The sequence below is a fragment of the Acanthisitta chloris genome, unplaced genomic scaffold (assembly GCF_000695815.1).
Source record: "Acanthisitta chloris isolate BGI_N310 unplaced genomic scaffold, ASM69581v1 scaffold17602, whole genome shotgun sequence".
In the NCBI taxonomy this organism is placed as follows: Eukaryota; Metazoa; Chordata; class Aves; order Passeriformes; family Acanthisittidae; genus Acanthisitta; species Acanthisitta chloris.
The window spans coordinates 29,091-52,140 of NW_008658984.1; the positions used below are offsets into that span (position 1 = coordinate 29,091).

The window sequence follows — 23,050 nt, forward strand, 5'->3', positions numbered from 1 at the left end:
ACATGTGATCAGTTGCTATACAGAGGGTTCAGTTAAGGCTGGGGCAGGTTTAGACAGCGGATGCTTTATAGATGCTGAAAATTATTTGGATGGAACAGACACGAGAACATTATATAAACACTCCTCCACCCCTTTATTTCCACTGACTTATACAATAATTTGATCCTATGCAAGTCTGGACAAGTGCCTTATCAGGACTGTCACCAAACTATGACCGGTCTGGGTGATTCATTTATCTTTCTCTGCCTCAGTTTCCCATTAAGGAGGTTACTGATTTACTCTCAAAACATGTAGAAATGCACAAGGTAAGTTTCCACAGCATCTGCAACATCAAAACAGAGTCACAACTAGCCTATGTGGCGTGTAGCCACTCTCTACCATTCCCTCATTTTCACTCCCAATTATTTATGACTCCCAGGTATTCTTGAGTCATTACGATTTTACTAAACATTCTAGCTGTGAAGTGTAGATTTTTACTTGGTTAGCAGACTTTTGATGACTTTTTAATAAGGCAACATTATCCTTGAAAAATTTATTATAAGATCTGCTGTTAATTAAGCGACCTCTTCAAAAAATAGTTGTGGTTTAATTAGAAGCTAGGCTCATCTTACAAGAAATGAAATGACAAATTCTTTGGGGCCATAGTATTATAGGGTCCAACAATGCACCTTGGTCAGGGTCAGAGATTCATACAAGTATTTTCACTTGTTTCCATTTCCTTTTACTCCTTCCTGCCCTTTGTTAAGACTCACCTATCCCGACAATTTTACGACTGACGGTCTCTCTGCTTGTCTTTGGAAAGGGATTTTTTTAACTTTTCCTTTTCTTTTGGCCCCTTTTTCCTTTCCATGTAATGGGGCCAAGCCTGCATTTAGTAGACATCTCTACATGCCTTCGTAATACAAGGCAGTGCAGAAGATATGACCGAAGAGGTGTTTAGGCTCAGAAGGGCAGAGAGGGCTAGAGACAGAGCTGTCCAGATTATTTGTGAAGCATTTAGTTGTGCAAATCCTAGAAGACAAAGCAATGAGATACTAATTTTTTAAGAACATGAAAGTCAGGTCCATGTGAAGCAGCCATACATCAAGCAGAGAGGATTTCTGAGACGTGAGCCACGAGACAAAGCTTATATTTTAGGTCTAATTCAGCACCATTCTAGCAGTGACTGTCAGGTCTCTCTTCCCTCCTTCAAAGCCTTGATGCTGACCCTTACTCAGATTTAGCAGTGCTTTACTCATTTGGCAGCTTCACTGAGATCAGTTTAACAGAGACTGAAGTACTACTCAGCACGTGTCAGAGCCAACACCAGGTCCAAAGAAGTTAAAGATTTGTCTGGTTTTGCTTTATACACAGGAAACAGAAGCTCTCCAGAACTACAGATGCAGAGAGACAGATGAAAAAAGAGCTAACAGTCTGCGTGGTGAAGAAAAGATGGCAAAGCAGCAGACAAATTTGAGGCATTTGATATAGCAGCATTAAGAGATTTAGGACAAGCAGACAGCATGGAGACATTCACCAACTATATGTTTGGAAAGCAATCTGTTCTTGTGCCTAAGCCGCTGATAGAGACAAATTTCTTTGCTGCCAGTTACATTGTAAGGGAAGCAGTTGGCACCAAGATCTGTGCCTCCTTCATCCTGTATAGGGGAGTCTTTGTAGCTGAGCGACATTTCTGGACAAATTGCACTCTGATGACCTCACACAACTCTGGTACCTTGAAAAGAGGAAGTCAGGCTGGAGCCTAGCATGTCCACAGATTGAATCTTAGGGGATGGGTGATGAAGAAATGAATTGAGTATTACATCAAGCCAAAGCATAGACGAGAGGAATAAGAAGAGTTCTTTGTAGAGAAGAAAGGGATCTCCCAACTACAGAAAACTACCAGGAATTTGCAAGAAAACTATCAAATCTTACTGGTGCACAGTAGAACAATCATTCTTAAAGGCATGTTTCTATTCCTTTTCAGAAAATGCAAATGAAATATCACCCCGTGACAAAGTTTAAATTATACCATTCACCTTGTTTCACTCCCATGACAGGCACTCCACTCCTGTGAGGTCTTTGGCACCAGTTCCCAGCCTGGCCCTGACATCTCCTTCCAAAACTGTTAGCAGCTGTCCACAAGCAGGCCATAATACTGACCATAATCACGTCTGGAACTGCCAGTTCAGACCCACAATGCCACTAAAATGCACCTCTTTCACAGTAGGTGTAACTGCCCAACAGCTTATTTCCCACCTGGGACATCCAAATGTGAAAATATGCTGCTTCACTACAAGTGAGTTTCTTAACATGGCTGTTACTGCAGATGTGGATCAGCAGGCAGTACTGCCCTCCCTCTCCATAACATTAAAGCTCTGCTCTGCATACCCTGTTTGAGACAATAGGTGCTTCTGTTGTGGTTTAACCCCAGACAGCAACTAAATACCACTCAATTGCTCGCTTACTCCCCAGCCCCTGCCACAGTGGGATGGGGAGGAGAATACAAAAGCAGGAATAACCCATGGATTGAGATAAGAACAGCTTAACAATTTAAATAAAATATAATAATAATGATAATGAAAAATGAGACGACAAAAAGTGAGAGGGAAATAAATCCCTCAAAAAAATCCCAAACCCACAAGTCATACACAACACAATTGCTCACCATTTGTTGACCAATATCCAGCCAGTTTCCAAGTAGCAACCCCTGGTCAGCATGCCCCCCTGTTTATGTACTGAGCATAATGCCATATGGCATGGAATACCCCTCTGGCCAGTTCAGATCAGCTGTCCCAGCTGTGTCCCCTCCCACATTCTTGTGCCCCTTCAGCCATCTCACTGTCAGGGTGTGAGAAGCTGAAAAGTCCTTGAGTTAGTATAAACACTAAAAACTTCAGTGTGTTATCAAGATTATACTCATGCTAAATTCAAACCGCAACACTATACCATCTACCAGGAAGAAAATGAACTCTACCTCAGCTGAAACCAGGACAGTTTCTTTATAGGCAGAGATTCAAGACCGATTGCTGAATATATCATCTTCACTTTAAATGAAGAACTGCTGTTGATTTGTCTCTTACCTGTTCTATACCCAGTGTTATTGAGATACACAGCAAAGGTACGTGGCTCGTGAGTAGCCTGCCATGAGGGAGAAGAGCAGTTTTCGTTGTTGGTGTATATGTTGTGGTTGTGTACATACTTCCCAGTCAGCATGGAGGAACGCGATGGGCAGCACATTGGGGTTGTTACAAACGCATTGATAAAAGAGGCCCCTCCATTCTCCATAATCCTTCTGGTTTTATTCATCACTTGCAAGGACCCTGCAATAAGAGGTATTGATCATTACCGTGCTGCAAAAAATAGCTTGAATATATTGCCTATTACTATGCTATTAAAAGTAAATTATCAGTGATTAGGTTGCCTTTGGACATCAGTGTGCTCTACTCTGTAGCTTACATAATCTTAGGAGAAAAGATCAGAATTTTATTATATCAGCAAAAATATTTTTCAGGATTCCAGAAAGACTGAGTTTTTTTTTCTCAGGTTTCAAAACAAAGTTAAAATACAGACTAATCTAGAAATAGAATGTTAAAGCTGTATCAAATTCATAGGCCAACTGTGCTTCAAATGCAGCTGTAGGAAATCAGTATGTTACAAAGACTGAATTATTAGTCAATGTGCCAGTAAAACATGTAAAATGCTGAGATTACCAATGAATATGTTAATATTTTTTCTTTTTAAGAGATGACTGAAGAGAGAGGAAGAGAGATAGAGGAAGGGGGTAAAGGAGACAGTGAGACATGGAAAGAGGAGAGAGAGAATTCAGTGGCAATTTTTCTAAAGGAAAGTTTCTGGGGACACAAGGATCAGCATATCTGGCTCTGATACTACAGCACTGTGCTCAAAATCAGTTTTTGGGATAAATCTGTCTGCAAAAATATTGGCAAAATGCAGCACCTTTCTCAAGAAATACAGTTTAAAGAACAAAGACATTTTTTATATCCTTCAAAACATCTTTGTGAACAGCAAGGTAGACAGGCAGAGCTTGCAGATTTCTCATTGAAGAAAGCCTGAGCAGCCCCTGATAGGATCTGTCAGTATTTGCTGACAGCTGTCAAAGTTTGTTCTTTCTGTTATCCAACAGAGCAGAGATTGAAGGATGAGGGTGAACCATGAATATGTCAGTATGAACCCAGGAAACAAGTTTGCTAATAGTAATATTTGCACAATTTTGATGGTCAAAAGAGGTTTCTGAAATTCTACTGTATTTTCTTTTTCTTCGGTTTTACAATTAATTTTGTACAGTCAGCAGTAATTGTTTTAAATTTCAATCTGTTGAGTCCAGTGATATGCTAAGAGTTTTTCTTGATGATTTTGTTTGTGTTGATTGAAAAACAAATTAAAAGAAAGTTTTAAAGCAATTGACATGATTGTAAAACCATAAAGCTCTCAAGGAGGCTCAACTTTAGGTGTAAGCAGTTAAATACTACAAATTATCTTATTAAAGTTAAGCATGCTGTGTTTTGCTTTTGGGCTAAGGAGCTGGTGCTGAACATGAAATCTTTTGCATAAAAGTATTTGTTTAAAAATGGAAGAGGCAGTAGGCTCTTTAGCATTTCATTGTGAAGTGCCAGAGACTGTATCCTAAGGATACATTTAATACCCTGCACATCAGTCACCATCATTTTAGACCCTTTCACAGCCCTTATTATCTAAATGCAGAACATCTGCATTTGTGCTTTCCTGAACCCCATGTGTTTTGAGATATAGAGAAGTAGGAGAGTAACTGAGAGCACAGAAGGTCTCCATTTGCATGAGTGGGAGCATTTCACTGAGTTGTTGAGTAAAAGTCAAATCCTCATTCTACATGTCTTTATCTCAGACCCCAGGCTGACTTTTTCTTTTCAGTTTTGATTTCATTTTGTTTTGTTTTCACCATAGCTCTTCCATTTTCAAAAAGCCACAGTTTATTAGTGAGAAGTCAGCTGTAAAGTGCTTTGAGGTGCTCAAACAGAAGTGCACTATTCAGGTACCCTAATGCACAGTAACTGCAGCAGAGCTGATCTGCACTTTCCTGTCTCCATGTATTATAAATGAGTAGCTGTTAGAGCACTTCCTCATTCCTCTGGCTGGTCAGCCCTCTGCTCTTGCAAACCTGCTGTTTATGACTGAGTTTTCCCTCCAGGTATGCAGTTACTGACACTGATAATAGTCCCTCTGGAAATTCTGGAACAAGCACTTCAAAGCAGGTGAGACTTCCTCATTTGGAAAACAAAACACAAGTAGGAGATAAAACTTCCTCATCTAAGTTATAATCCTTTGCTGTCTGTAGCTCTCCTCACAGCTTGTGCTCTTTACCATCTGGCCCACAGTCTTCAGGGCACATGTAACTCAGGTGCTGTCTGTCAGCAGGATGCTCACACTCCGCATGACTGATTGGGAAGCACCTGAAGGGAACCAGACAACCGCGAATGGCCACTTTGGACACAGAAATTACTAAATTTTCTCAGACAAGGAATTCAGTGTCACTTCTCAGTCTATTCCATATATCAAGAAATATGTTTGGTAACCAAGGTTTCATATCAAGTCAAAAATTGCTATGGATTGTTATCCAGGTGTATCACAGGTGGGCATCTTTACAAAGGGATAGTTAGGAGCCACCTTGTCTATATATGGGTTGTATGCAAGGCCCTAGAAAGGTAATGGACTTCCTCAGATCTCAGCACATATCCCCGTTTTTTCAGCTTATGTTTTTTAGTGCTTTAGTTCTAGTGAAGATGGAAAGCAAACCAAGCAAATTATGTCTCATGTGATGTATATAGATAGTGTGGTGATCTCTTCACCCAGTGCTCTCATCAATGGATGGTTTATATGGATTTCACTGGTGGCACATCAAGCTGTAAACATGGGTAAAGAAAAAAAGTAACTGTCTCAAATGGATTTATTTTTCCCTCTCTCTTTTTTTTTTTTAACCTTTTCCTCCTTCTCTGACAACTCAAAGGCTTTTGGATTAAAAACACTAGAACTATCAGCATATTAATTAGTTTTGACTCCTTTCTGACATTATGCAGGGTATTATTTATAGTGAGGATCATAAGAGTGATTGGAGAGTCATCTTTTGAGGAACTGATGTGTGAAAATGGGACAGGGGAAGAGACTAAAGAGTGAATAAGACATTGGACTGAACAGAGTACACACCTGACCCCAATAGGAGCTGGGGCCACTGCCCTGAAGAACTGGAGCATACTGTCCATAGTGGGGGATTGGTTCTGGGTTCTGGGCACTAGTGCTTTGCCTTAAGCAAGATGCCCATTTGCCTCAGTGTTGGGCAGTTATTTCTGTACCCTCGGGATCTTGTTGGGGAAAGAAAATGTACAGTGGCACAATTTAAGAAGCCATTTCCCAGCTTTTGAGCCCAGGAATTTGTTGTGTATCTTCAAGAGCTGTGAGACAGGTAGCTTCACACTGCTTAAGTTGCAATCCACCAGCTGATCTATACTATCCTTCCTCTGTGACATATTCTTCCTAGCATATATAGGAAGTGACGGGTTGTGCAGCAATTTGTGGGTTTTATCTGGTAAGCCGAATGAGACAGCAACTTTGCTGAACTTCTTTGCACTCAGAATGCAAAACTCAGGGGGTTGGTACAGATCAATAAGAAGATGTGCACACTCCTATGCTTTGAGCAGTAACTAAATGCAAGCTCCCTGCCTCTTTCAAATTTTACTTTGGATAACTCCTTTGTATATCATTTGCACTCAGGAAGATTAATATTATGGTTCAATGCTTATACATGCTCTGGAGACAAATCCTTCCTGATTGAAATCTATAACACACCTTATATACTTCTATGCTAAAGCATTCATTTAGAACAGTTTTTTGAAATGTTTGTGCTGGGAATACAATAGCAAATAATCTATATCGAGAGACTTTCTGTCTTGTGATTTCTGGATACCAATGCCTAAATTTTATTCTGTTTGTGGCAGAAAGTGTTACTTCCCATTGACCTTTGGGAAACTTTAGATTTTTCTCAAGGGGGAAATTCACACATGGAAAACAGTTTGGCTTTATTTTTCAAATAAGCAGAATGATTTATTAGCAGAAGTGCTGTAAGTCTTGGGGCTGAATCCTGTTTCCTGTGAAATGATCTATGAAAAGGGGAAACCTGTGTCTTCATTCAATGCAGTGGGAATGCATACACACCCAGGCTATTGCTCAGCTGCCTGCTAATAGGAGCCAGCGTGCCCTGTGAACATTCAGAGCAGCTTTCAAAGAGAGGAGCTCCACAATATGAACAAACTACTTGGCACATCCTTCCTCCCATTTCACCAGTTGCAAACCTTCTTGCAAGACTAAAGACAGCAGGTTGGTAACACTGTTCAGAGACATGTCTGCTGACCTACCTTCCCCAGTGCCCTGGAGAAAGTAGGCTCTTTCGGACCACAAAAAGGAAGACATGAATTGACCCTTTTAACGAAATTTTTCAGAACGACTCTATCAAGAAGAAATGCACTCCTATTGTAGTAGCTGTATTTTAGGCCAAAAATAGAGCTGGGAACAGCTATTCATTATGCAGCATGGCTAAACAGAAAGGACATTTGAAAGAGTGAGAAATAAAAGAGATAAGATGTGCTCAGGTCTAAAGGCTTGGTTTTGGAGGTCTGCTGCATAAAAGCACCAACTCTCAGTCACGAAATATAGTTTATTAATTGTGTTTTCAGAACCTTGAAGGACTATGAAATTATTATTGCATCGTGACAAATACAAAAATGCTAGCATCTAAAGAATCACTTTTAGATCCAGACCACTTTCTGTCTACAACTTTCTGTCTGAAAGTATGTGATTTCAGAAGAAATTAACTATTTTGTTACAAGTTTTCTGGAATGGAGCACTTTTATTTTTCAATGTCATATGGCATTTTGTTTAGAAATTCACTATATTTCTATTAAAAATATGTCTTTCATTAAAAAAAAGCTAAGAATGCAAGATTTCATTTCAAATTAATTTGCCATTTTTTCACATTTTTGATCTCACATCCCACCCCCAAATGCAAAATATTTGCTTGGGGGTAACCTACAATGATCCTATTTCTCTCCTTGATTTTTCATTTTGGGCCGTGAGCCAAAAAATCAGTTATATGCATAACTACCATTAATATCTTTCTAACTCACTTAATGGAAAACATTCAAAGGCCTCCTGGAATATCATCCAAGTGTTTTAACTTTTTCCACCCTAAGAAAAATATGTGAAAATCACTTCTGGATGGTATGCCCAGATTGTGCTCAGATATTTAGTATACTTGTGAAAGCAAAAACTGCGTATTTTTATACATGTAACATAGATTTTAAACACTTTAAACATTCATAGAAATATTATGTCCTGAAACCAGACTAGTTCGTGTGCATAAACATATCAGATTACATACATGCCTGTGACAAATACGTGGAGATATAGATACCTATACAGCACTGAGGGAAAGGTTGACCTCATAAGGCTCAAATTTTTAAATGCTACAGTAAGTCATAAAGTGAGAAAGGGCTTTTGATGCAAGTTTGTTATTTGTATGTCCTTGCATGCATTACTAAATCCTTTTGTGGTGGTGATTAAAGCCTTCTGTGGTGGATTTTGATAAGCATGTATTTCCTAAAGTCTATAATTAAATGTGATGAGTGCTATTAAATAGTATTTGTCAACTCATTTTCCAAACTTGTCTCACATTCTCACATTGTTCCAGGACTAGCAATTTCTCTGAATTTAAAGTACTTTCTGCTCAGCAGAAATTACTGAAAGACACATGACAAAATGTAGTAGCAAAAACCATTTCTCACCTAGCTCCACATCTTGATCATCTGTGAGTACAAGGATGATATTTGGTCTGATATTTTTTCGCTCCTGTTGCACACGTCCTCTGAACCTTGGGGACTTGATGGTGGAACAGTGACTTGTTAGCAATGCAGTACTGAGCACTGCCAAGATGACTGCAAACCAAGAAGACTTCATAGTAGTTCGAGTATTTCAATAAAAAGACTGGTTCAGAAGTGCCTGAGCTCTAGCTTTCAAGACCTGTAGGGAGGAAAAGAAATTCTGTTCAATTAATAAATAAACTTCCAGTCATACAGCAAAAGGATGACACTTAGGGAAGTCAAGCCTGACACATACCATTTAACATGATTATAAGCCATATTGTTGAATAAGAGCTTTATTCTGTCATTTTCTAAGAATAAACTTGGTCATTCTGCAACTATGCTTTCTCAAATAATTTTTACTTGAAGTCATGCCACTGCCTGCATTTTGCATAGGCACAACTTCTGGTATACTCTTCACAATGCTGCTTCTCCTACACCCCACGCTTCTCTTTATGCAGCTTGTTCCTTACATTCAGTACCTGGGTGCAGTAAAATATTGCTGAGATGCAGACGTGTTCAGAACATCTGTAGGAGGAGCCCTGTGAGAAGAAGAAAGCAGAAGCCTTGTCAGTCAAAGACCTCAGTACTGTGGCGCTGCTTCAAAGTCTCCAGAATTGTTTGTTACAGCTTCTTTCTCTGTCCTGAAAGAAAAGAGTAGAAAAAAAATTGCATTCCCCTAGCTCCCCTATTTAATTTAATATCATACCTACGCAGGGGTTAGATGGCACCTTGGCCGCTACAGGTAAAGGGCATATATCTCACGTCATCAGACACAAGTGCTTTTCCAACATTTATAGTTAGATATATAGTGAAACTCTGACACTAAGAGTTAATACCAGCATATGGCTCCTGGCAAGCGATAGAGCTATTTTAGGTTAACTCACCTGCATGAACGACTAAACCCTTAAAGAGCAGAGGGGAGAGCACGGCTGTCATTTGCAATCTGCATTGGATCACTACGTGAAAAGTCATCTTCCCACTGACAAGAAAGCTCATATTAAGTGACAGTCCATATGATCTTACCCAGCATTGTGAAAGAGCGTAACAGTCCCTCAATCAATCAACGACAGACCTGAGTGCCTCATCCATAATGCACAGTACCTCTGCCACAGCCTCGTCCTTGATACTCTGCTTCCAGACTCGGCTCAGTACGTTATCAGAACCACCTCTCTGTGCCTGTCAGTCAAACAGCCTTGCTTTTGTAAGACCTGCTGCAAGCACAGAGGCTTGGCTTTGCTGCAGCAGATTTAAACCTGTGACTGAAAATGACTGATTGGTCTGGGGAGGAAGGGGTAGCCACTTACACTTTGACATTTTTGGCATTACTGACTGAAGCTCTGCAAAACCATCCTGTAACACAAGGAAAGGGAGGGAACATCTGGGGGCAAAAAGGAAGGGGGTGGGAAAGAAACCACAGAGACATGTCTTCTCCCTCCAGGGTATTGACCTGCCACATACATTTCTTCTGTTTTTATTCTGGGACTATGGGTAATGCACGGTGATATCGGTCAATTAAAAAACCCTTGCAAAACCACCCAAGCCCAAGAACAATCAAGAAGTCTGCCCAAGGGGAAGCCTGCATGGGAACTGGGGTGTGCCTTATGTAATTAGACTCAAGCATAAATCATGAGGAGATCTGTGCACCCACACCTGAGATTTCATATTCAGACATGCAACATGAACTACAAACAGATTAATAAGCAGAAATAATTTAACAAGAGCAACACAAGACAAAAAGGGCCCCATCACTCACCCAAAAATGCGCTAATAGGAAGATGCTCTAAATTTCGGGGGAAGAAGCCACAGGAGAGGGAGGGGATGGGACTTGGTGCTGGACTGCTAGAAAAAGGATCGTGTTCTTGTTTCCCCATACACCTTTTATTTTAAGCTTCGCAAGCTAAACAGTTTCATGCTCCTCACTCTGGCAGGCTGTAATTACACCAGAAGAGTGTGAATGTCTTTAAAATGAAAATCCAAGTGTCTGTGGCAGAGAAATCATTGTCTCTGCACCAACAAACACTCCAGCCTCCCACTAACATACGAGCACTGCAAAGTCAATACAGGGGATCACCATTTAACCTTAAATGCTATTTCAGTGATTACACAGCATTCAGATAAGTAACTGGAAGTCTGTAATTAGTCTGAGCTGACTTTTAAAAATAGTTCGATTTCCATGTGTTTGTTCTTAAGTCACGTAAAAGATTACAAAAGCCCTGAAGACCAGGTTACCTGAGAAGTCAGGTGCTTTCTGACAGACACCAGATACCACATGCTATTGGTGCGGAAGCAGAAATATAATGTCTCTAAATGTCTGATCTTTAAATAGTGAAACTTTGACTCACATCACAAAGCACGCAAGGCTATGTGAAGTGAGACCCAATGTTTAGTTTCTTACCTCAGTTGTACCATACAGCAAACTTTTTCAGACAATGTTGACCCAGAAAGCGTAGTCATCCTGACTGCACTGAGCAAACATTGGCATCAACGTGTTTGAATAATCCCCCACTGAATGAAACTGCAAGTTCCTCACAATTACACCTCAGTGCTAGTAAAACATACACTAATCCAAATGGACATCAACAAGTATTCTTCATTTCATCCTCTCTGGTCTATATAAGCTTTTAAAAAGTCCTTTAGCTCTAGCAAGTTAGAGCCACCTTAGGCAAGTCTTTTCTAGAAATAAGCAGGTTTCTTTTCCAACTCTATTTTTTTCTCCTTGACGGATAAAGGAAAATATCGGGATGTATCTACACATACAAAATTAATTATCCAAGTTTCATTGAATGGTTCTTGCACTTTATAAAGCACAGTGATGCCATGTTTTGTCGCTCATATTTCAGTTTTGCATATGGCAAACCTTTATTAAAAGGTGATCTTTGACAACTTGTTCTTTTACAGCCTGTTTCCCAGTCCTAGAAGGAAATGAAGTAAAGAAAACTGTCAAAATACAGGGTTGATAAGGAAGACAAGGCTGCAATGTTTGTGTTGGATACTGGCTGGTAGCCTCTAAGTGCCCCCACGGACACTGCAATTTGTCTTGAGAAACAGAAAAAAATATGAGAAATTCCAAAAAGGACCTTCTCAAATTTACATGGGGAAGCAAACTTAAAACTTTATTGTGCAGTGTACAGAAATCAAGATAGTACTATAAAATGCTTTTCTCTAGCCAAATAAACAAGTGCTGATCATAACTTCTATATATGCTATTTGGAAAATTGAAAGTCTATTTTTCCTATGGAAGATACCTGTGATAATTGAAATGTAGTCAGTAAATACATGAAACCAGAGAAATCAGAGAAGTCCAAAGAAACTATTTTTCCTCATCTGGATAGAATTTTTTCTTTCTGTCATTCTTTTCCTTTTTCCCACAGGAGCACAAATTCATGGTTTACACTCAGCTTTCAAGGGATAAAATCTGAAAACTTGGATCTTTAGTTGTTTCTATGCTACTAGTATTACAACAGGACTTGTTGGTGTGGAGAATAAATTACCCATGAAACTTGAATTACATTGGGAGGGCACTGCAAAGAAAGGCTACAGTGCCACTTTGTGTGATGCGGCACAAAACCTATGAGGACCTTATTTCTAGTTCTCTTAAGAAGAAAAGCCAAAGGTAGAACAATATCTTTTGAAACACCATAGATTTTATACTCATTTTGATCAAGACTTTTCAGTGCATTGACTGAAAGTGCTTAATTTGGAATGCAACAAAAGACAGTCAGTATTCAAAAAAGAGCATTTTCCACTTTGTTTTGATGTCCACCCTTTTAGTCTGTTCATTAAATATGTCATTTTATGTTAAAAAACTGTTCAGAATCACACACTTTGTCTATGAAACAGGGCACTGAGCATCCACAAGAATACCACATCTTAAGGTTTAGGGATATATGGACTTACGAATATCTAATATTCTACAAATTTGGCTTCCACATATCCTTGCACAGCAAATTTGGCTTACAGGGGCAGATTTCTTGTTTGGAAATCAGAAATCAAATGTGGGGCTGAATAAGGATAGCGGACATGTGTTCATCCCCAGTACCATGGGCTATGTAATGCCCCACATCAGTAATTCACAATCAAGTTGTATGTAACAAAGGGCAAACAACTTTGCCTTCTCTGCACCACAGCATTGGTCTTTTCTTTTGAGCAAGAACATTGAGGACATCACATTATCCAAAGTGGCCTTTCCTTAGAAACAAAAATGGATCAACTGTGGCCAGCAAAAAACCCAGTGAAAATAATAATAGTGATAATGTGGACTGTGATTGTGGAGCTTAAGAATCACAGAATTGTTAGGATTGCAAAGGACCAACCTGCCTGCCAAGGCAGGGTCATCTAGAGCAGGTTACACAGAAACATGTCTAGGTGGGTTTGGAGTGTCTCCAGAGAGGGAGACTCCACAACCTCCCTGGGCAGCCTGTTCCAGTGCTCTGACATCCTCAATGGAAAGAAGCTCTTCTTCGTATTGAGGTGGAACTTCTTATGGTTTAGTTATGGCCATTACTCCTTGTCCTGTTGCTGGCCACCACTGAAAAGAAACTGTCACCATCCTCCTGACACACGCCTTTGAGATATTTATATGTAGTGATGAGACTCCCCCTCAGTTTTCTCTCCTCTAGACGAAACAGGCCCATCTCCTGCAGTCTCTCCTCATAAGAGACATGCTCAAGACCCCTAATTATCTTTGTGGTCCTCTGCTGGACCCTCTCCAGTAGCTCCTTGTCTTTCTTGTACTGAGGAGCCCAGAACTGGACACAGTACTCCAGATGTGGACTCACTAGGACTGACCTGCTGGCCACACTCTTCCTGATGCACCCCAGGATACCATTGGCCTTCCTGGCTGCAAGGACATGCTGCCAGCTCATAGTCAACTGCCATCTACCAAGACTCCCAGATCCTTCTCTGCAGAAGTGCTCTCTAGTAGGTCAGCCCCCATCTGTACTGGTACTTGGAGTTATTCCTCTCCAGGTACAATACCCTACATTTGCCCTTGTTGAATCTCATTAGGTTTCTCTCTGACTATCAAGGTCCTACCCAATGGCCTTCAGGTGTATCAGCTTCTCCCCCCTCAGCAAACAGGAGAATGAGAGTTCCAGTTTCTGTTCCCCAGATATTAGCAATAAATGTACCCAGTGAATTGAGTATGTAAGGTATCACAGGGATCCTAAATCAAGTAACTCCTAATGTGGTAGCAATTTTGCAGTTAAGTGTTGTGTTCCTCATTACTATCCTGCATCCTACAGATTTTATCTCTGTAGTTAGATTTCCCTGCCTCCGCAAATTGACATACTTGTATATAATTAATATATAGTCCACAAACAAATGTTGTGTAACTTTGGATATTTTTTAGATTCTCTGACAAGTGCTAGGAACTTGCACAAAAATACATCAAGTGCATGGAAAAGAAGCAGAAGGCCTTGTCATTGCAAGTGTTAAGTTGCCTCATATCCTTTATGCAAAAGATAATCTTGGATAATTTCTTCTTACAGGCTTCTCTGCATAAAACCCCTCAAAGAAACAAAACTTCAGGTATCAATCAGCACAAGACAATGAACTTTCCTTCCTCATCCCAAGCAGAAGAGCATCTTCCTAAGTATTTTACCTATGACCTGTTGACTTGACAGTTTTGGCTTTAATGAGCAATTTTAACAGGAATATGACCTCGGTGTTCTATGTCTCCTGAAAATCAGACTCTCCAAATAAAAATAGACAGGCAAAGGACAATTACAAGAATTCTCTTAATTCATGAAAAGCACAGTTGTGATTCTGCTCTTGTCAGTATTTTGTAATATCCAATATGACCTTGGAGGTTGCTCACATTGGTGGGTACCTGGTCAGCACAACTTCCAAAACCTGTCAATCTGCCTGTAGTGCTAGAAATCACTGTCATTGGAATCATGTTAACTAGAGATGGCTTCATCCACCCATGACCCTACAAATGTCAGATTCAGTGGTTTACGCCTACCATTTTCAGTTCTTTGCTTTAAATTGAAATGTGTCCAGCTGGCAATGCTGTTGTACTCAAGAACATTTTGCATACATGGAAAATCCAAGGTGAAAGGCAGTGAAAGGGGTTTTCTCAGCCACACAAATACAACTTCTTTGAACCTTCCATGTTTTTATCAAAAGGGTGGTGGACATCTTAAAACCTCACATAGTCTGTGCTATGAATCATAACAGGTGTGTGGTTAGAGAACCAAGAAAATTAAAAACGTCATGAGAATAGTAATTGCATGAAGATTATGCAGACAGATTGAAACTACGTAATAAAGGGTCAGGGAGGCAAGATGTTCATTTACACTGCAGCAGCCTAGAGGTTCAGAAGTCTTAAATCTCTCCCTTAAATCATATTGCCTTGACGACTAGAGGGTTGTAACACCCTACAACAACAATAACAACTCTCACTTTCACTAATACAGTGAAACACTTCAGTGGAAAAAGCTGTTGACAGATAGCTGTTTTAAGTTTAGTAATGTTAATGCTCTTCTCACATCTTACTCTTCTATCTTGTATTTAAAAACACTGCAATCTCAGACTACCAGGCACAACCGTGTAAATCTGCAGGTCAGTTTCCTGTGGGAATATTGAGCCTGCAGCCATGGGAAACACATTTACAGTACAACAGAAGTCAGGAAAAAGCAAGGCCTACCATCTCTTCTTAAAGGTTAATCCCCTAATCTAGGTTGTAAAGTACAGGATTTACAGTGAACACAAAGAATGCAGTTCCTATCTGGGTCTAATCTAATCATTATCTATTGGATTTCCAACACACTTTACTAATCAATCAGCTATCTGCTCCCCTTTCAAATGTAATCTCTATATTGTAATGATGTATCTTCAGTGCCTCAGGCTAGATTAATTTAAAGTAACTATAATTTAAAGTAATTGCAGGCAGGGAGAATCATAACCTTGTATTACGTTTTTACATTGTAATTTTGCAGTTACAGACAGGAAAGGAAAAAGCTTGCAGTGACTTGAAAGCATAATGCACACTTGCTAACCCACTTTTATAACTTTGTACAGGTTAAGGAATATTCTTAGTAGGTAGAAGTTTCCAACACTTTATCTAGAAGGGTAAAACAGCAAACTCCAGTAACATTTTACAAATACATAACTGTGGAAGAAATGATTTGCCTTTGAGAAAAGAAAAATGTCTTTGATTTTAGTGCTGTTAATAGAGCTGAATGAAGCATTAAAGAAAATTTAAATTTTTTTATGCTAACTTCAAATCTATGAAAGAAATTCCCGCATATTTTTCAGTAAGAAGAATGTGCTCCTCTAAGTTACAAACTTCTAATAATATACAGCTACTTAAATTTATTTCTCACCATCTGATTTACTCCGTTTTAGAATTTCATATTTCAACACAGCCAAGAAGTGCACTTGTCATACAAAAGAGCCTGGTATAATTGAGCCAGATGACGTGCCCTACAAGTAAAATCAGCCATTCATGAAAGCTGGTCACCAGAGGCCATTTCAAACAATGCACATTTCAAAGTAATCTAAAGTAATCCCTTTTCTCTACTGATTTGGTTTCCAGGCAGTCTTAAGCACATGTGTGCAGCAAACAGGAGGCTTATTAAAACCTGATGTTATATTGGAGGTTATAATGCCATTGCCTTGTGATTGAATTCCATGTCTGTTAGTCTTCAAAGAGAGGAGAAAAAATCAATTAAATTTATATGCTTATTAAACATGGGTGTCATGATACGCGCAGTTTATTAGCACTTGCTAAATAATTAAGACTGAGAAAGATAATTAGATGTGCGCTAGGCTCCAAGCAGGCTTCTGATACCAGATTTTTTATCTTTAAAGGAAGTGGCTTTCCAGCTACGAGGTAATATAATTACTAAAAGACTCCAAGTGTTTTTCAAATATGAAGAGTAAACTCTGTGTTTGAAGGAATCTCAGGTAATTTTATGATTCCATTTTAAAACCATTTCAGCAGTGTGGGACATTACAAAAACATACTATACAATAACACACTGATGATTCAGTGATTCAGTAAGTAGTCTTGCACTGGGAGATCATATCGCAATGGTGAACAACAGCAACAAAGTTTGCACATTTCTTTAAATTCCTATATAAATCCACTGGCTTTAGAAACTGTGCAAGAGCATAGCTTTCCACATCTTCTTTCTATAGAAAACTTCTTTGCTTTAAAAAGCTTCCTTTCTAGACATGCTTACTTCCCCTCAAATGTCTGACACTCTCTTTGAAAGAGATCTTGCAAACAGTTTGTTTTCCTAAGTAAATGGACATGATTAATTTGAATATGAATATAGCATTTTTAGGACAGAATATCTATGGATCTACACATGTAGGAGAAGACAGAGAACATGCCCATTTCCTCATGGCAATGTAGACACCTCTGTTATCACAGGGACAGGTTAGGGAAGGTTATGCCATCATGCGAGTGGGTGGTCTTGAGTGGAAGCTGAGCCTAGTGCATGGCTGCTCTGGCCACTCTCCTTGCTGACTACACTGGGGAAGCTACAGACGATCCTGGGGACCAGAGGAGTGAGTCTATGTAAAAACTGAAGGCTAAGGAATTGCCAGTAGGAATCTACATAAAAGTATGTATGTAAACACATAGCACCACCTGTATTTCTAGGAGGTGAACTCAAATGTACTGTAATGCTGAAGGACTGACTAGCCAGAAACACCATAGGAATTTAGATAGGTACCATCTGCTGTGTTATCAGGAGAGTTAGGCAGTTCCTCTACATGGTTTTGGAAAACTTAATCTATTATACTAGAGTGCAGAAAGTGAACTTATTCGTCGCATCAGTAATTTGTGTGCTTACATGCACAGTTAGCATGCTCACATGCACCCGGGTCCACTACAGACTGTATGTGGTGTCTTTTGACTTTTTCTTTCACTTTCAGCTTCTGGATACCAAGCCTAACAATTTCTTTTAAATAATCCCATTATATTCAATGAAATTTGCTTTCAATAAGTTCAAGCTGAATTTAATATGATAGAATCAATGGATCAGATCCTGAGCACTGCGTTTTAATGCAAGATCACTCTTACTAGGTCACTTCTGTTTGTCAAGAAGTTTTTCCAGTCTTGACACAGTACAAATTTTACCTTCACTGATATGCATGTAAAAGCTCCTTGACAGACCAAGAAATTTGTTTTCAAGTAAGTTCCTACCTGAAAAATCTGTACTATAAAGAAACTAGCCTACTAATAATAGTAAACAAACAGACCAAACAAAACAATCTGTTAAAAAATCCAGAGATGCTTCATATCCTTTTCCACAAAGACAAGTCAGTGAGGAAGTTGCACTGACTTGAGGCACTGCTGAGAACATCACCAGCCTGTCATCAATCTTACTTTTAATCGTCTTTGTAATCAGGAAGCCTCTGGTGTTCCCCAAGCAATGTTACCTGGTGAAACACAGTGCAGGAACACAGGGGACTTGTGTCTGCTATCACAGTAATCCTTCCAGTCCCCTCACCTCCCAACACCTTGCTGTCCAACAATCCCCACTCAAGCACACACCTGTGTGCATTCCAGGGGATTCCCAGAGTAGCCTGTGACTGACCCATTATGGGGAAACTCAGAAAGTCATCTCCACATGGCCATGTCCTATCAGGTAAAAACAGTTTTGCACAGGAATGGCAGCAAATATGAGCAAGGAATACAACTGATGGATTTTACTGCCAAATCAGAGGCCCAAGACATACTTGGACCCCAATATATGTGTTCTGCTGTGAAAACTAAATACATCTGCTGGATTCAACAGGACTGCCCAGCTCCTAAAAACAACATCCTGCAGGCTCTTCAATATATTCCTGGTGCAAGGATGTTTTAAGATCTTTGGTACCATTTCAGAAAAATGGTAACCCTCAATGGCACATGAGGGAAGGCCAAAATGTACGAAGCATTTGAATACTGAATTTCATCTGAAAATTAGAATTCCTATCAAAAAAGCCTGAAATTAGAGTCACATTTGCCTGTTCAAGGACACAGTATACCATAGATAGCTTATCTGTCTGAGGAATAGCAATTTTCTTAGCCTGAATTTTGAAAATCAGTTCTCAAAGGGCTGTTTGAAAATAATCTTCAGCCTGAGATCTAAAAGACTCAAGAATGACTTGTTGAAATTATTCGGTGAATAACTTTATCTCAGAAAACATTTTGAAAGGGTAGCACATATAAATGTGCCTTCATTTTCCGAGTGAAAATGCCTGCAGAAACACTTTCTTCATCTTTCAAGTGCACATACAGGTACTTTCAATTTCACAGTCCTGGCTTCTGTAGATGAGAGAACAGTTTTAAAGCATGGAAGATGAAGCTGAATACATTGAGACAAGCTTTTTTAAAATTTCCAATGCACTTCTTATTAAGCAAAATTCCTATTTCGCAATGAAGAGACATGATTCTATACCATTTTTCTAAATGATATATATTATAACTTTATATATCGTTAATTGTAAGCCTGCTCATAAGCCAAAGATTCTACTAAGATGACTGACACAGCACACACTGAATTATTTTCCCTAGCAATGATGGAGCAGCCAGTCAAGCTGATGTCCCAGCACTTGACTGCGTGTTATGCACAAAGAGGGAAGACAGGAATGGAAATCTGTAATCATTAGTCAGAATCCTCTTATTAATACAGCATGGATCAGGACCAGGATGTATCAGAAATCATTCCCAGAAAATTGAAAGGAGACAAAAAGGCAAAGGAGAGGACTGTAGTGCTTTTCTTCATTTTGTATAGGAAGGAATTTGGGAGGCATCCCAGTTTACAGGGGAAACCATCAATGCTTGCTTTACTGGATGTTAGGGGTTTTTTTTATTTCCCTAAATGCAGATGAGCTGTTCTTACATGAAAGCTTTCTCATAAACTATGTCAATGATTCAATTCAGGAATGATTAGACCAACACATAGAGAATCCATTTCTCTGTTCTTAGCAGGCTCAGTTGTGAGGTCAGACCAGGCTGCTTAGGACTTTACCAAGTCAGGTTTGAAAACCCCAAGGGTGGACATTGCCTAAATGCTCTGGGGCCCTGTTCCACTGCGTGCCAGTCCTGAGGGTGAAATTTGTTTTTCCTTATATCCAGTCTGAACCTCTTATATTTCAACTTACGTCCATTGCCTCTTGTCCTTCTGGCATGCATGACTGTCAAGAATGAGCTTCCATTTTCTCCATGACCCCTCTCTAGGCATTGTGGGCCTGCTGTTAGGCCTCCCCAAACTCTCTCTGCTGCAGTCTGAACAACCCTGCTCCCATAGCGTCATCACAGAGGACAACGGTTTCAGCCCCCAATCATCTTCATGGCCATCTGCTAAACACGCTCCAGTTCATTGATGTTTTTCCCATATTAGGGACCTAGAGCTGGACATACTATTTTAGGTCCTGGAATTAGATATATAATAGCATCATGGAGTAACATCTGTGTCTGTCATTGCCCACAAGTCTGAGACCCTTTCTATTGACTTCCTGTTCCACTTATTTCAACACTCTATACAATTTATAAGAAATTCCTGATGTTTGTCCCCTCATTTGAAAGTCTTAAATGTTAAAGACTAAATTTTGCTCCTCAGTCAAAGGAATTAGTCAAAATTTCAGGCCTTATCCAAAGCCCTTTGAACTGGGGAGACATCTTCCAGTTATTTCAGCAGTCATTGCTTCAACAGAAATGAAATATTTTTTGTCTGTCTTGTTAATAAAAAAAGAGTGATTAAAGCAGTTTCGACTTGGAAAAAATGTGCAGCTCTATATATGAGAAAAGACAGATTTGAAATGCTCTCTGTCCAGGCCCCATGAAAATGCAAAGAGCACAGTTGGAATGAAACAAATGACCTCACTTGTTTCTGATGAGCTGGGTGGTGTAAATGTTTCACACCAACCACACTGCACGCTCATAATATAGGAGCTAATTCATCTGCCATGAATACATTCCTGTGTATGTTGTCCTTTAAAATAAATAAGCAAAAATGAGTAATTTATCGAGTTAAATGAATAGTTTTCCAGAGGGACCCCTTCTGTCCCATATGACTGATTTTAAAGTCTAAATGAAGGCAGCTTAAATGCTACATCCTCTGTCTCACTGTGTGAAACAGTTACTGCTGTAAAATATGGAATTTTGAATTTTTAACACTGTCAACAAGTTCCAATTGTTCCTGAAAATATCATTCAGGCTGCTTACTCATTTCTTAGAAGACTGCAAAACTCTAAATACAGGGCTGCAGATGAATGATGCTAATTTTCTAGAGCTTCTATTTACAATGGCATTGCATTTCCAAAATGTGTTTATTTCTAGATGTAATTTAAGAAATTTTGATGGAAAGTTTATAACCACAATAAAGCAGTTTTATAGGAAATGTGTCCTGGAAAAGAAGGCAAATTATAACCAGCCCTTGTATGTATTAAATTTTACAAATCCTTTTTTTTCTTAGTATCTTAAAATTTATCAAAAAAATAATATTTTTGAGATGTCATTATGATCTGTTAACTTCTCAATGATTAATGTCTTTCCCACAGTTTTTCTACTCTAGAAATGAAGTTATTAACTTGCATTTGTTCCCACAGAATCTTCCCCATAATAAGGGTTACTTACACAGGCAGCTCTGATCATAAGCTGTTACTAATAGATACTCTGAGACTGAGGGTCACAAGTTTCTCAGACTAACATAGACTCCAGATAACTTCTCTCCAAAAACTAAAGGTGCTTTCCATGGCTTACAGTTGTAAGCACTGCTAAGGCCGCAAAAAGAACTCGCCCTAAGATAAAGACGTGCCAGCCCATGGCGGCAGCTTGAGATAAGCATAAAAGAGATGAGTCTGAGGTAATTCCAGGCCTGGCAGAGGCAAGACCTGGTTAGCACATCCTGATCAATGTATCTGGACAAACATTTCTGCTGTGGCAAACTGTATACACATCTCACCGGTCAAACAAAGGTCACCTTGAGTTATCAGACAGGTGATATCTGTGCCTACTGAATCCTCACCCCAAGGAAGCATGCAAACAAAGGCACACCTATCCTCATTTTGCATGCAAATGAAGGCACACCCATCCTCGCTTCACATGTAAATTAGGAATACACCTCCACAGATACCCAAAATTTGGACTGTATAAAGGTGGTATCCTCAGAGGTACAACCTGGAAGCCCCACTACCAGAAGCACGATTCAGGACCCCCCCCACCAGAAGAATTGACTTGGGGCCTCCACCATCAAGAAGCCTGAGGTGAAGAAGGACCAATGGGATGACACTGGATCCACGGGTGATGACTCTCTATTTCTCTCCCTCTCCCTTTCTCTCTCTCCCCGCCCTTTCTCTCCTCTTCTCTCTCTCTCTCTCTTTTCCCTGCTCTTACCTATTTCTTTCTATGTGTCTACCTCATTTATTGTTAAATAAAATCCATATTATTACATTATAAACATATTGTTGACTTTAGCATATGGTCTCATTTACACCTTCATTTGGGCAGAGGCACCTCTCACTAATCAAATTGTAACAACAGTGAAGAGCAAACAGTGCTTGGACAGAAGGTTCAGAAAAAGTTTACCAGGAGGTGATGGCATAATCCCCCTCTGTTTACTGGCCAGACTTTTTGCCTCATGGCAGAAGAATTAAACACTGAACATTAATATAGAAAAACTTCCAGGCTGAAAATACTCTGTGATTAGTGTTTAGTATCCTGATGCATATCTGGAAACTGTAATTTGCACCTAAAGAAAAGCATGAACACTGTTTGGGAAAACCACTTACTGGGGTGGGGGTGTTAAACAGAGAGTCAGTGCAAAAGACTTCCACACTACAGAAAGGGGGATGCCTTGAAAATTGATCATCTTCATATCTCTGTTCTTTTATTCAATTTTATAATGTGCTTTTATAAAATTCTTGGCCCTCCTTAGCATCTCCTTCAAAAGCAGGGTGGTTTCAAGCAGACAACACACTTGAAATCCCCTCCCCTGAACTTTGGGATGGGGATGACAGCGCCCACAGAGCATAAAGCATAACCCACTCCTTGGTCACGTGCTCACACTATCCTGCCTTATTGTTTTTCCCTTTTATTGAAAGCTCCTAGAAACTTGCCTTTTCCCTAGCTGGTAAACTATCTTTAAATTATAAACATGCTTAAATTTGATCAAAAATATACCAAACATTTCAGGGTGTGAGTGGGGAGAAAGGATCTG

At 39.5% G+C, this 23,050-nt stretch overlaps 1 protein-coding gene across 1 annotated transcript in view; it reads right to left on the minus strand.

Annotated features, from left to right (window-relative positions):
• The window catches only part of LOC103797034 (extracellular sulfatase Sulf-1), a gene marked incomplete at its 3' end in the record, with an annotated part of 92,839 nt that overhangs the window by 25,848 nt on the left and 43,941 nt on the right, over positions 1-23,050 (minus strand). The window contains exons 5-7 of the mRNA XM_009069227.1: positions 9,368-9,529; positions 8,811-9,045; positions 3,063-3,302 (exon numbers count right to left, since the gene is read on the minus strand). Coding sequence (XP_009067475.1) covers positions 3,063-3,302; positions 8,811-8,982 — 412 coding nt within the window. The remainder of the gene's footprint in view (positions 1-3,062; positions 3,303-8,810; positions 9,046-9,367; positions 9,530-23,050) is intronic.